General features: G+C 39.4%; 1 protein-coding gene across 1 annotated transcript in view; it reads right to left on the minus strand.

Annotated features, from left to right (window-relative positions):
- The window catches only part of LOC125790235 (uncharacterized), an 80,191-nt gene extending 65,570 nt beyond the window's left edge, over positions 1 to 14,621 (minus strand). The window contains exon 1 of the mRNA XM_049473229.1: positions 9,796 to 14,621. Within this exon, the coding sequence (XP_049329186.1) occupies positions 10,181 to 13,705 (3,525 nt within the window). The 5' untranslated portion in view covers positions 13,706 to 14,621 and the 3' untranslated portion in view covers positions 9,796 to 10,180. The remainder of the gene's footprint in view (positions 1 to 9,795) is intronic.

Consider the following 14,621-nt stretch of genomic DNA (forward strand, 5'->3'; position numbering starts at 1 on the left):
AAGGAATGAAGATTAATAGAACTATTAAGTGAATATTTCTAAATAAGGGTCTAAGGCATTTTGAGTCTACGAAACCAATTCTTATTTCCACCCAAGACACTCAAAATGAGTCATCTATACTAAAGACGCTCTATTAAAGACCCGACCAAACCATGACCAACAGACACCATCTGCCGAAAGATTAAAACCCAGCTCTGCCTTACTCTGAGGTGTTGAAATGGGCCTCGGTGACGTCCGTCTGTGTTGGTCGTCTGCTGCTTCACCCCGAAAAAGGATCACGTGAGCCTGTCTGCAGGGTGGTTTGACTTCCTGTGTCAGCACGGAGCCCCATTAGAACCCACAGGGTAAATCCCTTCGCTCTCAGGTGGCTTGCTGGTGGCCTCCGGACCGCAGGTTTCTGGGTTGGATCTGGCGGATCTCCTTTTCAGCTGTACTTTAGCTAAACTTAGATGGAATAATGCTTGGCTTCGTAGATTGTAAAATAACCTTAGATATTTTAACTAGGATAGCTAATATTAATATACTTGAAGATTAAATGCACTAGTCTAAGAAAACTAACTTAAGATGACTAAACTAACAGTCTATCCTTTCTCCATCTCTGGGCTCCCTAACCTCTCTCCTCTAACTGTTTTCCTCAACTCATCTTCTCCAACTCCTTCTCTAACTGCTTCTCCTCCAACTGCTCTGACCTGAACTCCCAAAACTCAACTGGAAACTCTAAACTGGAAACTCAAACTGTGTCTGCCCAGTTTAACTATTAGACTCTGTGGCCTGTTTGGCCTTCGAGCTATGATTGGCCCTGTGGCCCAAATGTCTGTGTTTTGATTGGTCTAGGAGCAATTTCAAACTTTGGCAGGGAAGATCTTATTCACAAAGGGCCATAAAACCCCCCCTCGCTCACATGGTCAGCATGCTTCAGCATTTTTCTAATAGATCAAACCAAAAGAAAACTCAATTAAACAGTGGATCAAAATACATTTTTCAGCATATCAGTTTGTGAGGATAAATTCAGGAAACAACAATCTTACAATTGAATCACAATAAATGTAATATATATATATTTTGCCCACAAACAGTTTTGTAATACTCAAGATAATCTTAGGAATACAATGATGGATGGTACTCTGTCAGAAAGAGATCAAGAGTCATGTTATTATTTAAACCCAATTAAATCACTTAAAAGATAATACATGGTTAAACCACTGATAACCAAATAAAGCTAAATTATCAAATGCTAGTTAAACCTTGTTGATTCAGACTTGAATGTGTAGGAGAATTTAATCAGGACACATCCAAACACATATACCATATACCAGACACATATACCATTATCTAGTAAACATTCTATAAAACACCTTTTTTATATAGTCAATATATATGTATTTTAAGCAAAATCTTCTCAGTGAGAAATTCCTCTTCCCTCTGCTGTGTTTAGATAAGCGGCTGGCATCGGAATTTACGATGGTGGGGGAAGGAGTTCTTTCTGCACCCCACAGAATTTGAGCCTGCAATGTTGAAAATGGAATCCCAAGCTTAGAACATTTCTCTTAATTTCATTAATCTTATTTCTAAGTGATTGCAGAAATAACTAGGCACAAACCCCTAAATTGGTACAACATTTGGTGAATTAACAATTTCCAAGGCATTAATTAAGTTTTGACTCTCTCTTAAGTCCGCAGTCCTGTCCTAGTGATGGTGTTGCAAATGTTCCAAATGTTTACATTAACTCCGAGGTTTATGACTTGGAGGAATGTAAACAGAATTTTACCCTAAACTCGCATTTAGGGCTCTTGAGCGAGGCTGAGTGAAGAAATAGTCAGGAAATGTCATTTTGAAATTTAAGGTTGTTTGAAAAAAAAAATTACTCCAAGGTTTTTTTAGAGTGTTCTGGGTTCGAAGTTTCCTTATAGGCCGTAAAGTGGGGGTAGTGTGTGTTTGTGTCCAAGCAATGAAGAAATCCTCTGGTTAATCCACTACAATGTGTTTTAATCATAGTTAAGGCAAATATGTGTTTTAATCATAGTTTAAGAAATCATAGGTTAAGATTTTGGCTATCATGATTATTGTAAGCTAATCTTGTTATTTTATAATCTTCCACAGACACCACCATCTTCAAAGTAACCGTCTACAAAGTAGTTGCCAATCTTTACCTCGCCTTCATTAAGGGCATGCTGAATGGGTATATTGTCTCTGCCAGAGATGTATTCAAGCCATTGTATTGCGGGTGTGGAGAATGATTTCTGCCTATTGATGTAATTGTCCAGAGGCGGAATGGTTAACATGTTCTCAGGCAGGAAGTTGGTTCTAAAGATTTTCAAACATACGCTAGCTATGGTGATGCACTTGAACGGATCTACACCCGTGCTACTCAGTATCTCATTCCTGAAAGCCATGCACCCCATTCTGAGTATGCGAACATCATTTTGACAATAAGCAACCCACTCTTGCTTAAAGTCAAAGACCTTTCCGTCGAGTGTTTTGTACCACTCAAAAAATTCGTCTCTCTCTTTTGACCTCATGCTATCTACACCGTAAAACTCGGGATGCGGATATGGACCTACATAGTTTTGATTTTTTTGGGTATTCCAGAAATGCGGAAAATACCCCTTTTTTTCAGCCGTGAATCCCATAGCCTTGGGAATTGCGCTAAGTTTCATGGGCAGAAACGAGAGACTGTCGATGTATCTCTGATCAAACTTTTTATCTTCAAAGCACAAGATTTTACCGCCTTGTGTTATGAGGCAAGGCGTAACACCTTCTACGACTAAACGGTTCAACAGTATGTAGGAATCGTACCCTCTAGCGTTGTGGGCTATAAAAGTATAACCTTTGTATTTGTTCCTCCGAAACTTTTTGAAAAATGCGGAAACACAATCGGTACCTTCAGCAGACCAAACATTACCTTTAAAATCAATGCAACATATATAGTTTGCTACGTGGTACCTCGTCTCCTGATTAGATTCAAAATCATAAAAGATGTACTTTTCATCCGACTGTTCTCGTTTTAAAGGTTCCATAAAACATTGATGATCAAAGTTAGACTCAATTTTAGCGCTGCAGTGTCTACACAGGGTTTTACGACACGTGTTTTTTTGAACCACGATCCTGCAATGTGTTGCACCCGGTACAGTAGAACCTAGTTTTACACAAAGATTCATCCGTACCATTCTGAGATTTATGCTTTTGAAAACAATACTGGGATCTACAGATCCTCAGACAGTCTTTGCACTGTACAGTTTGCTTAGCACGTTTGGGACATTCGCTGTCGAGACACACGTTGCAGTGGTAATCACATTTATGATGTTTCTTATCGTTAAATCCTGCATAACAGTAAGAACATACGTACGTTGTACCTAGTACAGCTTTGAGGTTTTTCACTCCATAATAATGATTCTCGTGCAAAAACAGAAACAAGGTTTTGCTGTGGGGTGTTTTTGTAGTCTGAAAAAAAGAATACCCTTTTTGACCTTGGTGGTTCGGAACAACACTACAATTTTGCAATTCAACTTTTGCTCAAATCGTGTAATGTCTGCAAAGCTAACCGTATCATTTACAGATAATCCTACATCAGATTGTAATTGTCTCGCGTTTTGTTCTATTTGATAATCACTTTGTTCCGGATTCAGCAATTTGGAAACGCATAAAGCAAAACAAAGGTTGTCACGGTTATCAAAAACGTAAAGATGTCTAATTTTTTGTTGTACAACGTCAGAATTGAACATCTTGGACATACTATTGCGTGCACCACCATGTGGTGCATGTACAATTCGAATCACCAGTTCTATAATTTCGTCAGAAAGTATTTCAAACCTACTCTGTATCGATTTTTCTATCATGGTCAGAATCGAATCGAGTTCTATGTTACCGTTGATTACCTCAACACGCGATGAAACATTGAGAGATTCGCCTTGTATTTCAACATGAACTACGTCACGTGGGCCTACTTTATCGTTCCCAACTTCAAGCATGCGGTTTAAAACCTCCAACACATAGTTGTAAAAATCCCCAAATGAATCAACGTTTCCTAATGAGGAAAAGTTTATCCTCTGTCTAATTTCTGTTGTATTGAAGTTGTCTATACGATTTATAACTATGTTTGGATCTAAAACATGTCCGGGTTGATCATCTCTCCCAAATCCCATTTGCTCTCCCTCACTCACACTAGGCATCTGATGTATTTCCGGCTGTTGCTCATTACAGCTGTTGGGTGTATGGATATACTCCATTTCATCAGTAGATGGAGAAGGGCTATTTGAAACATTCTCGTTAACAGGACTACTTGGTAAAATGTGTGAATCCTGACCCATGTTTGCAAGAATTTCATTTAATCTCAAGAGACTCTGGTTTAGTTGTTGTAATAATTCCTGAGATGTTTCAAACGAATCATTTATAGGGGATGGTACAGTGGCGACACAAGGTTGTGGTTCTGTCATGCTTTCATTCATCTCATTTATCATTTCCATTAGAAAAGGGTTCAGAGCTGTGCATGTGTTGTGCTGCGTTAGAGCGGTTTGAATGATGGATAGATTTTCTGACATATTTTCAAGATTAGAAGCTAATTCATGATCCCTGTGTTCATCAATAGACCCCAATCTTTCGTTAACCTCATTAATCTCATCTACCATTTCTAACAGAAAAGGGTTCAGAGTTGGGTTGTGTTCTATTAATGCATTTTGTATGTTGGTTAAGCATTCGCTTAATCCCGAAAACAAATTGTATGGTGTTTCTGATGTATTTTCTAGATTAGATACAATTTCAGAGCTGTGTTCATTATTAGAAGTCAACCTTTCATTACTACCATTAATCTCATTAACCATTTCTAACAGAAAAGGGTTCAGAGCTGTGTTGTGTTCTACATGATTTGTTTGTAGGTTTGAGGTACTTGGTTCACTGATTAATGAATGTGGGTTATTGTTTGTTTCATTTGAATAAGGCGAGTTGTTGGATTTTTTATTCTTCTTTAACAAAATCACAACCGGGACGTTTCTGTGACATTATTATCTATATCATCAACACAATGTCTAACCAAGAGCAATACACGTTCTGTAAACAAAGGTATAGCCGACCTATAATCCTCCCGTGATCTGCTTGCAGCTGCACGTTCCAGCCTCCGTAGCGAAATTTCCACGGCCCTTTTCAGATATCGAAAGTCGTACAGGTCGTCCAGTTCACATTCTTCTTGTTGTTGGAGATCTGTAATTATTAATTAGAATTATTATTGCTGTGTGTGTGTGTGTGTGTGTGTGTGTGTGTGTGTGTGTGTGTGTGTGTGTGGGACTATTGAAGAACAGGAGCCATGGGCCCCCAGGGGTGGGGGCTATGGGTGGAGTGTGTGTGTGTGTGTGTGTGTGTGTTTCTCACCGGAGAAATTTGGGTGATCAGACAATGCCGGACTGTTTCCTATCGAAAAAAAGATTTCAATTAGCGCATGTTATTTAACAAAGGATAATTATTACATAATTTCAAAATTTGACTCACTAGGTGTAGTTGGTCGGTAATCATTTGATTGTTGACTCGTCACTGTGGAAGGAAAAGAGAAAACATGTTGTACTTTTTCTCCATTCCCTGTAAGAGTAAACCTGTGTGTATAAGTTTCTTACCAGAATTAACATCATCAAATTGTAGATTGTCAGACGCTGATGGGCTGTAACTGTTTTCTAATGAACAGAAATCACATGAGTTAGAATATTTTAAATTAAATATTTACATATATTACATATTTCATTAAGTTTCACTCACTGTGAATGGTTAATCCGTAGTTACTAGGTTCCGGATGAAAAGCTATAGAAAATATAAATAAACATTTGAGTTTCATATTGAAGGAATCAAATAATCACGTTTGAAATTAAATAATTATTTTTAATCAAAAATTAATAAAAACTTACTTTGAAATGGATGATATAGTGTCACAGCATCACAGTCTGTCACAGTTTCAACAATGAAACATTCTGATCCTAAAATAAAAGATGAATGTATATACTACATATTTCATATATTACGTAGAAAAGTAGTCTTAAATATCACTTACATTTGGTTTTGCATAGGATACATAGAACAATGTTAACTACTCACATTAATTAAGCTGAAAGATGAGTGATTCCTATTAAATTCCTATTAAACCATAAGAAACAGTCATTTAACTACTTAAAGGTAATTTTAATAAAGGTAATATATTGTGATAATTTCATATTAAAAGTTTTTCTCTCACCAAAGTCCATATTGCGGTTGAAATCGAGGAACGTCAAAGCGTTTGAGGTCTTCAAGCGTCGGGGCTGTCTCCAGAATGTTGTATATTGTGGATTACCAACGGGTTTTTTATACAGTGATTTTGATTGAAGACCTCAGGTTATGACATCACAGAAAAGAGCGGGAGGTGTGTGGTGTGTGTGAGTGTGTGTGTGTGTGTGTGTTTCATTCATATCAAGCATCCGCTTCAAGGTATGAAGTTATCGCTATTTCAATTAGAAATTCAGCTCAAGTTATTGACGGTCGAGTTATAGTATTCATTATCAGTTTTTTAACAAAGGAATCAAACCATCAAAAAGACACTGCTCTGTTTTAAATTTTAGTGATCTGATCAGAACATTCATGAATAGACATTGGTTTACTGAGGAAACTGCATTTACCCCAGGGCTATTGAATCATCAATAGTCTATACTCTGTTGGGAGTCTGGAATCCCTTATAACCAGTTGCACATGAAGCAACATGTGAGAATCAAACAATGGGCTAGTTCACTAGTTCCTTTACCCATCAATACACTGATTGATCTAACTAATTCATATCTTACTCTCAGGAAACGGCTTCCTACCACCACCCCCCCACCCCTTAACTCCACCAGCAACCACTTACCTCTCTTTAGCCTCAAGGAGTGGGGTAACCATCTCAACTCACATGAAAGAGAGGTAATTTAGCTAAAGTATAGAAAAGTATAGGCTAAAAAAGTATTAAAATGTATAAAAGTTTAATGTTTAAGAATATAATGTTGGTTTTGTATGTTTGACAATAATCAGAAAATCTATTTGTTCATATAGAACAAACTGTCAATTATTGCGAATGTAGCGGCTCAGTGGTTTAATACCTGGTGCTAATTGAGATGTTGAAATATTTTTTAATTGGGCGCCAGTTATTAAATTAATTTAATTAGATTAATTAATTAATTAATTAATTAATCAAATTAATTAATAACACAAGACATCTCAGGGTGTGGTTTCTACAGGTGACAGAAATTTTCATAACCAAGTTATCCAGAAAAACACACTGAAATGACAGGTTTTGTAAAATAAAAGTATTTATTAAATCACACAGATATGAGTAAATAATTCATTAAAAAGTCATAAATGTAGCCATTAGATATCAAATCATAGTGTAGAATAATAAATGAGAAATAAAAGAACAAACATGTTATAATACTGGTATGAAAGGAATAAAGATTAATAGAACTATTAAGTGAATATTTCTAAATAAGGGTCTAAATGTAATGAGGTCAAACTAATCAAATGAGAACACTAAAATAAGTAGATAAGTAAGATATTTTACGGCCTACAAAGATCATCCCTTTCGCCAAATAACTAAAAATTAATCTATACTAAGAAGAGAGTTAAGAACAATAACCAAACTAGACTTGACCAACCAAAACACCAATTGCTGAGAGAAATACCCAAACTGCCTTACTCTGAGACGTCTACAAAGGGGGGTCCCCATCGGTTCGGTCCGCTGTTTAAACCTCTTGTTCGGCTGACATCCTGCACCCCTAGAAGGTCCGGTGTGGACCCATCCGCAGGGTAAAGATGGTGCTCTGTGGGCCAGCGGCGCACCTGGTCGACACCCACTTCTAGTCTCTGCACAGGGAAAGCCTTCCCTGGAGCTGGCTCGGCTGGCGTACCCTCTCGGTGATCCGTCGGTTGGTCTAGTTGGTTTACTGAACTATATTAACTATCTTGGCAAGCAGGAGAACTCCGTAGATCATAAAATGGCTTAGTTATTTAAACTAGGATAACTAATACCATTATGCTTGAAGAAGATTAAATGCACTAGTCTAAGAAAACTAACCTAAGATGACTAACTAACAGTTTATCCTTTCTTCATCTCTAGGCCCTCTCTAACCTCTCTCCTCTAACTTCTCTCTTCTAACTGCTTCCTTCAACCCATCTTCTTCCACTCTCCTCAACTCCAAACTGAACTGAGCTGCTTCTCCTCCAACTCTAAACTGGAAACTCTAAAACTGGCAACTGAACTGTGTCTGCCCAGTTTTACTATTAGTCTCTGTGGCCTGTTTGGCCCCTGAGCTATGATTGGCCCTGTGGCCCAAATGTCTGTGTTTTGATTGGTCTAGGAGCAATTTCAAACTTTGGTGGGGATTCACAAAGGGCCATAAACCCCCCCTCGCTCACATGGTCAGCATGCTTCAGAATTTTTCTAATAGATCAAACCAAAAGAAAACTCAATTAAACAGTGGATCAAAATACATTTTTCAGCATATCAGTTTGTGAGGATAAATTCAGGAAACAAACAATCTTACAATTGAATCACAATAAATGTAATATATATATATATATATATATTGCCCACAAACATGTAATATTCAAGATAATCTTAGAAATACAACGATGGATGGTACTCTGTCAGAAAGAGATCAAGAGTCATGTTATTATTTAAACCCAATTAAATCACTTAAAAGATAATACATGGTTAAACCACTGATAACCAAATAAAGCTAAATTATCAAATGCTAATTAAACCTTGTTGATTCAGACTTGAATGTGTAGGAGAATTCAATCAGGACACATCCAAACACATATACCATATACCAGACACATATACCATTATCTAGTAAACATTCTATAAAACACCTTTTTTATATAGTCAATATATATGTATTTTAAGCTAAATCTTCTGAGTGAGAAATTCCTCCCCTTTGCTGAGTTTAGATAAGCGGTTGGCATCGGAATTTACGATGGTGGGGGAAGGAGCTCTTTCTGCACCCCACAGAATTTGAGCCTGCAATGTTGAAAATGGAATCCCAAGCTTAGAACATTTCTCTTAATTTCATTAATCTTATTTCTAAGTGATTGCAGAAATAACTAGGCACAAACCCCTAAATTGGTACAACATTTGGTGAATTAACAATTTCCAAGGCATTAATTAAGTTTTGACACTCTCTTAAGTCCGCAGTCCCGTCCTAGTGATGGTGTTGCAAATGTTCCAAATGTTTACATTAACTCCGAGGTTTATGACTTGGAGGAATGTAAACAGAATTTTACCCTAAACTCGCATTTAGGGCTCTTGAGCGAGGCTGAGTGAAGAAATAGTCAGTAAATGTCATTTTGAAATTTAAGGTTGTTTGAAAAAAAGATTACTCCAAGGTTTTTTTTAGAGTGTTCTGGGTTCGAAGTTTCCTTATAGGCCGTAAAGTGGGGGTAGTGTGTGTTTGTGTCCAAGCAATGAAGAAATCCTCTGGTTAATCCACTACATTCCCCCCCCATCGATCGATGGGCCACTGGACGTTGGGTCATCGGTCGATGTCAACGTGGATTTCTGTAGACAGAGCACGTTAGGGTACATCTTTCATGCAATTGGTGTCTTGTTGGTCATGCTTTCTTAAGACAATCTACTACAAGGTCGCTGACAGAGTTTTTGGTCTAATGGATATACAATTTCTCTGATGATCAGTTTTTTTTTTTGTTGTAGCTATTGGCTTTTGGTTCTGAATAAAATAGTTAATTTAATGTGATAGGGTGGCAACAAGCATATGAAAGGGTCACAAATAGTTTGCTAGCTATTTGTTCCTTTATAACTTTATCAAGACAACCTACCCATAAGGTATGCTTCAATAATTAGCCACTACTTAGTCAACAATTGAGAACAATATAGCGGAACAAACGTAGTCAGAAGGGAAACAAAATATGTTTTGGGCACCTGAAGAGAGGAGAAGAAAGAAAAAAAAAATTGGCACCCCCCTTTCTCCACGTATTTATTATACTGCTATGCTAATGGTTTGAAATGGTGATTCAAACTCTAGGTTTAACAAAATATCCAATTTGTTGTGGGTTATGCTACTCGGATAGGTGAGTTCCAGACAATGAATGTGTGGTACGTTCTCAATTTAACAATTGCGTCAGGCCAGAAAATGGTGGACAATGAACACTCAGTGTGTCTAAGTATTTGGCCCAGTATTATGATTTAACCTAGGGCATTATTGGTCCCGACTTGTCCCATGGGGCTTTTACATAGTTTGATTGGGTTACAGTGAACTTGTTTGAGAATCGGTTTAATGAAACCCTGACGATGCGGGATCTGGTTCCAGATGCGAGGCAGTTTGTCTGCCTTTGCCTGAGGACCAAACCAATGAGACCTGAGCTCGCAAATTGTTTTGCCAGTGCTGTGCTGGGACCTCACCAGTAGCTTGTCAGCAGTGTAGCACAATGGTTGGTATCCAAGCGTGCTTTTTCCCAGTTTTGGGTGTTTCCGCAGTTCACCGCTAGAACGGTGAGATATACCAACACCTGAGAAAGTGTGGTTCAGCAAAAAAGTTGTGGCCTGAGCCATTTCAATAGGGTCTGGGGGACGTCCCCCCCATCTGGCAAATGCACCTGCCACCGTGATGAGATGTTTGTTCCTTCGAACAAATTTCATGAGTCTTTCGACCCAATCCATTTGTGGAATTGGCCATACACCACACAGATCTTCTGAAGATTGGGGCTGAAAACACACTAGCCTTTTTCCAACAAGTGGCAGATATGTCAATTGTGGGAATGCTTGGTGTGTTTCCCCCATCATTTTGTGGTCCACCCATGGGTGATCGAGGGCCTGGGCCAGGCTCTCCCCCCCATGGCGCTGAGGCACCACGAATGAAGATGAAGCGTGTGTATCTGGGGCATAAACAAACAGGCCCTTGAGCATCCTGAAAGACGCACAGTAAGTGGCAAGTGGATCAAGTTGAAATGCCAGTGTTCTGAAAGAAGTGTTGCCACATGCACCAATTGTCATGTTAACTTTCCATTTGATTTGAGCATTCCGAAAAGCACATCCATCTGTGTAGATGGTGGGAATGTTTTTACCTTCATAAGAATCCAAGGGACTGTGTTTGTCTGGAACCACTGGTGCAGGAACAAGAAGAGAACAATCCTTTTGGTGCACGAACAGAGGATCACAGTTAGTCCGTGGCAAGGAACCTGCAGGTGTTCTGTGAACAGCTGACTTGTCAGCCCATGGAACAAAGATTTCACCGTTGACCGTTGTGTTAAGAGTGAATGACTTTCCAGCTTTTGGGTTGTACTCATCTACAGCCGTAGAGGGAGTCAATGCCCATGAACAGGTGTTTTGTTTTAGAATCATGGTAGGGGATTCTGAGGATGGTGGTTTCAGAACCCTGACAGTGAGCTTCTCATTGATTCCCGTGGAATTTGAAGGTTCAATGAGCTTGTGTGGCTCAATGTTGCTAGCAACATGATAGCATTGAACTCTATCCTGTGCCTTAGGACAGGGCAGGGGTTCGCAAACCTGTGCCCAGATTCTACGATGCTGAAAGTCAATCAATGGTTTGAACCGGTCAAGGAGGTCTTTGCCAAAGAGCAATGGGACGTTCTCCAACGGAGAAATGTGAATTGGATGGGTGAGGCTCATTGGACCGATGGCAACGTGCACCAGGGCTGCTGAATGCAGAGTGATACCAGTGTGCGAATATGGTTGAAGGTGAAGAGCACACTTTTTCAGAGGTATCTCTTTGTTGTTTCGGCGGGCTGTCGCCCTCACCTGGTCAAAAAGTGAATTTGACATTAAAGAAATGTCTGACCCCGTGTCCAAAAGAGCTTCATACCCGAACACATTTTCCAGCCAGGTGGCTAGGTAGAATTTTGGTGTTGAACCTTTCTCGGTTAAGAAACCCAAGAATTGTTTAGGTGGTGGATCCTCCAGGCTGAGGGAAGAAGCTTCCTCAGTGTGGTTGTTTTCAGCGTCTGGCTGTACAACCAAGGCTGCATTGGGGTGGATGGATTTCGCACCCCCCCAAGCAGGTTGATCTGGAGCTTGGACAATTGGCAAGAATTCAGATTCAGCATTGTCCTGCTTGCGTATTTCGTCACGAAATTGTCTGAGCAGACTGCCGTCTTTAGTGCTCAGGTTAGTTGGATATGTCTCATGCTTGTGCCCTTTAGGTGGACACCAACGTTTGTGGTGCTTTGGGCTCTTTCTCCTGAGCGGAGATTGAAGTTTGCTGGAGCTCTGTGCTCGAGCATGGTGCTGTGAGTGTTTGCCATTCCAACTGCGTTTTATCCTACCTTCCCTTCGATAGGAGGGCTTTTGGTCACTTTGCTGGGCCCAATGTAGGGACGAGCGACGCCAAGAGTGGAACACTCTCTGGTTTTTGTGGTTTAACTGGGTCTTAGGTGGCATTGGAGCCTTGTGTGCCCCTTTTTGCTTGACGTGGGAGGACTGCTCATTAATTATCAGGATGTCATTTGACTCTGATTTTTTATTAATGTTTTGTTGGAACTTAGCAAATCCTCTGAGAGCCAAATCACGCAGCTGCCGGCTTGTTAGCGTACGAGGGCAGGCTGCGACTCCAAAAGAGCGACTGGTGGAGGGATGGAGGTTTCTCACGAACAATGTTTTGAAAACTTCCTCTTCCTCCATTCCAGGCTCATTTCTATAGCCGAAATAAGCTAGCCTGAGGCGGTGATAGTACTGTAGGGGTGTTTCCTGGCGTCTCTGCTTAATTGCAAGAGCTGCAGCAAGGCCGGTTTGAACAAGGTGGTTGGAGAACTCATTCTCCAAAGCCTTGCAAAGAGCAGGATAATCTCTCTTAACCTGGGGTGGTTGGCGCTCAATGAAACGTCCAACTTCCCGACTAGAGGACACCTTAATGAGGTAGATTTTATCATTTACCGTGGCCTTGGGGAAACGGCGTAAGAAGAAGTCAATGTCGCGAAGATACTGGTGGACATCATTAGAACCGTCCGGTTCTGGTTCAAAGCGTGGGATGTTACGCGCAATTTTGTCCAAATCTCTATCAGAGGGTGCTTGAGGTTGCACAGAGGTCCCATGTGGCTGGGAACGCTGAGTGAACCTTGGTTCTACTGGCGCTTCAGCACCTTTAAGGGAGACTAGAGGGATTGTATTTGTGGATGGTTGTTGCTTAGGATCCGGAACCCCAGGGGTTCCTGATTTACCAGCTGTATTGATGGGGGAGTCTCCCTCCATCATCAGCTCAAATGTTAACTCTGTTTGGTCTCGAGTTAATTTGACTGCATTGTTAGCATGTGCTAATTCAGTTTGTAGCTCAACCTGTCTTGCAATAGCATGTTTTAGTTTTTCCTGTGACTGAGCTGCCAGTTGGGTAGCTATGTTGGCTTCCTTTTGAAGCAGCTGCACTTCGGTTTTGAGGTCTCTTTGGTTCATTTCAGACTGTACAGTTTTGTTCTCTAGGTCTGCAACTCTATCATTTAAAGTCACAATCTCTGCTTGGAGATTTTGAATGGTTTTGGAGGAAGCAGCAAGTTGATCCTGTGACAACAGCAGTTGTTTCCACAGTATTAGGGAAATCGGATCCACTTGTTGCTTGCCCTCAAGGATTTTAGATACACACTCATTGAGGCTTTTGGCAATTAGTGCATGGAGACCCCCACTGTCCATTTGTTGGACTGGGACGGTAAGTCCTGGGGGTAAACCAGCTGTAAGCTCTAAAAGAGCTTTTTCAGTGACACACATTTTGATTTACGTAAAGCACGTGGAATCAAACAATTTTGATGACAAACAAGTTTATTTTATGTACGAGTTAATTAGCATTGTGCCTTTTATAAGAAGAACATCTGTTAAAAGGGGGCGACCTAAGGTTACAATTAGTAGATTAATTTTAAAAGAATAGTTAGATTTGTTGTCAGTGATGCTAGTGAACAGTTTAATAACTGTAGGGCACTATACACAATGTCTAAATCTAAATATGGGTATAGTTATTAACTATGTACAGGATGGGAGAATTTAACTATGTATTAAGCACAGGTGTGCTGGGTATATGGTTGAGTAACTGATAACTGGATAGGTTTTTTTTTTTTTTTTTTTTTTTTAATGGTTAATTAATTAATTAATTTCAATCAGTTATTAATAATTGATCTTAATCGATCAATAATTAAGCTTAATTTATTTGAAGATGGTTGAATTAAATTGAAAATAATTAATTAACAAAAATTTAATTAACTTTACTTAATCAAATTGATTAAAATGACCAGTTAATTATTTTATGTTGTGATTAGTTACTCAATGGAGATAGCTATTTAGCTTGGTTCAATGTAACATAAAGAGTGATGTTTGAGAGAGCAGACCTGAAACTTAAATTTAACTATTTAATATTAACCGATTAAATGAATGCAGTTATTTGTTTACTTATTTAGAAACCATTTAACCAAACCACAATGCAAATTCCCTTTATTAACTTAACGAAAAGTTTGTTTGAAATTGGCACCCTCTGGCGACAGAAACTCTAAATGCACTCTACAGGATGATGGCAATTACACAAGTACAACACCAGGTGGCGACACAGCTATGTGGCTAAGTGGCTCCCTCTGGTGGTCAAACAAATGAAACGCACCTTTCTGCACTGTATGCAGTTACCCAAATCAAACACCAG

This window comes from Astyanax mexicanus, unplaced genomic scaffold (assembly GCF_023375975.1).
Source record: "Astyanax mexicanus isolate ESR-SI-001 unplaced genomic scaffold, AstMex3_surface scaffold_35, whole genome shotgun sequence".
Classification (NCBI taxonomy): domain Eukaryota; kingdom Metazoa; phylum Chordata; class Actinopteri; order Characiformes; family Acestrorhamphidae; genus Astyanax; species Astyanax mexicanus.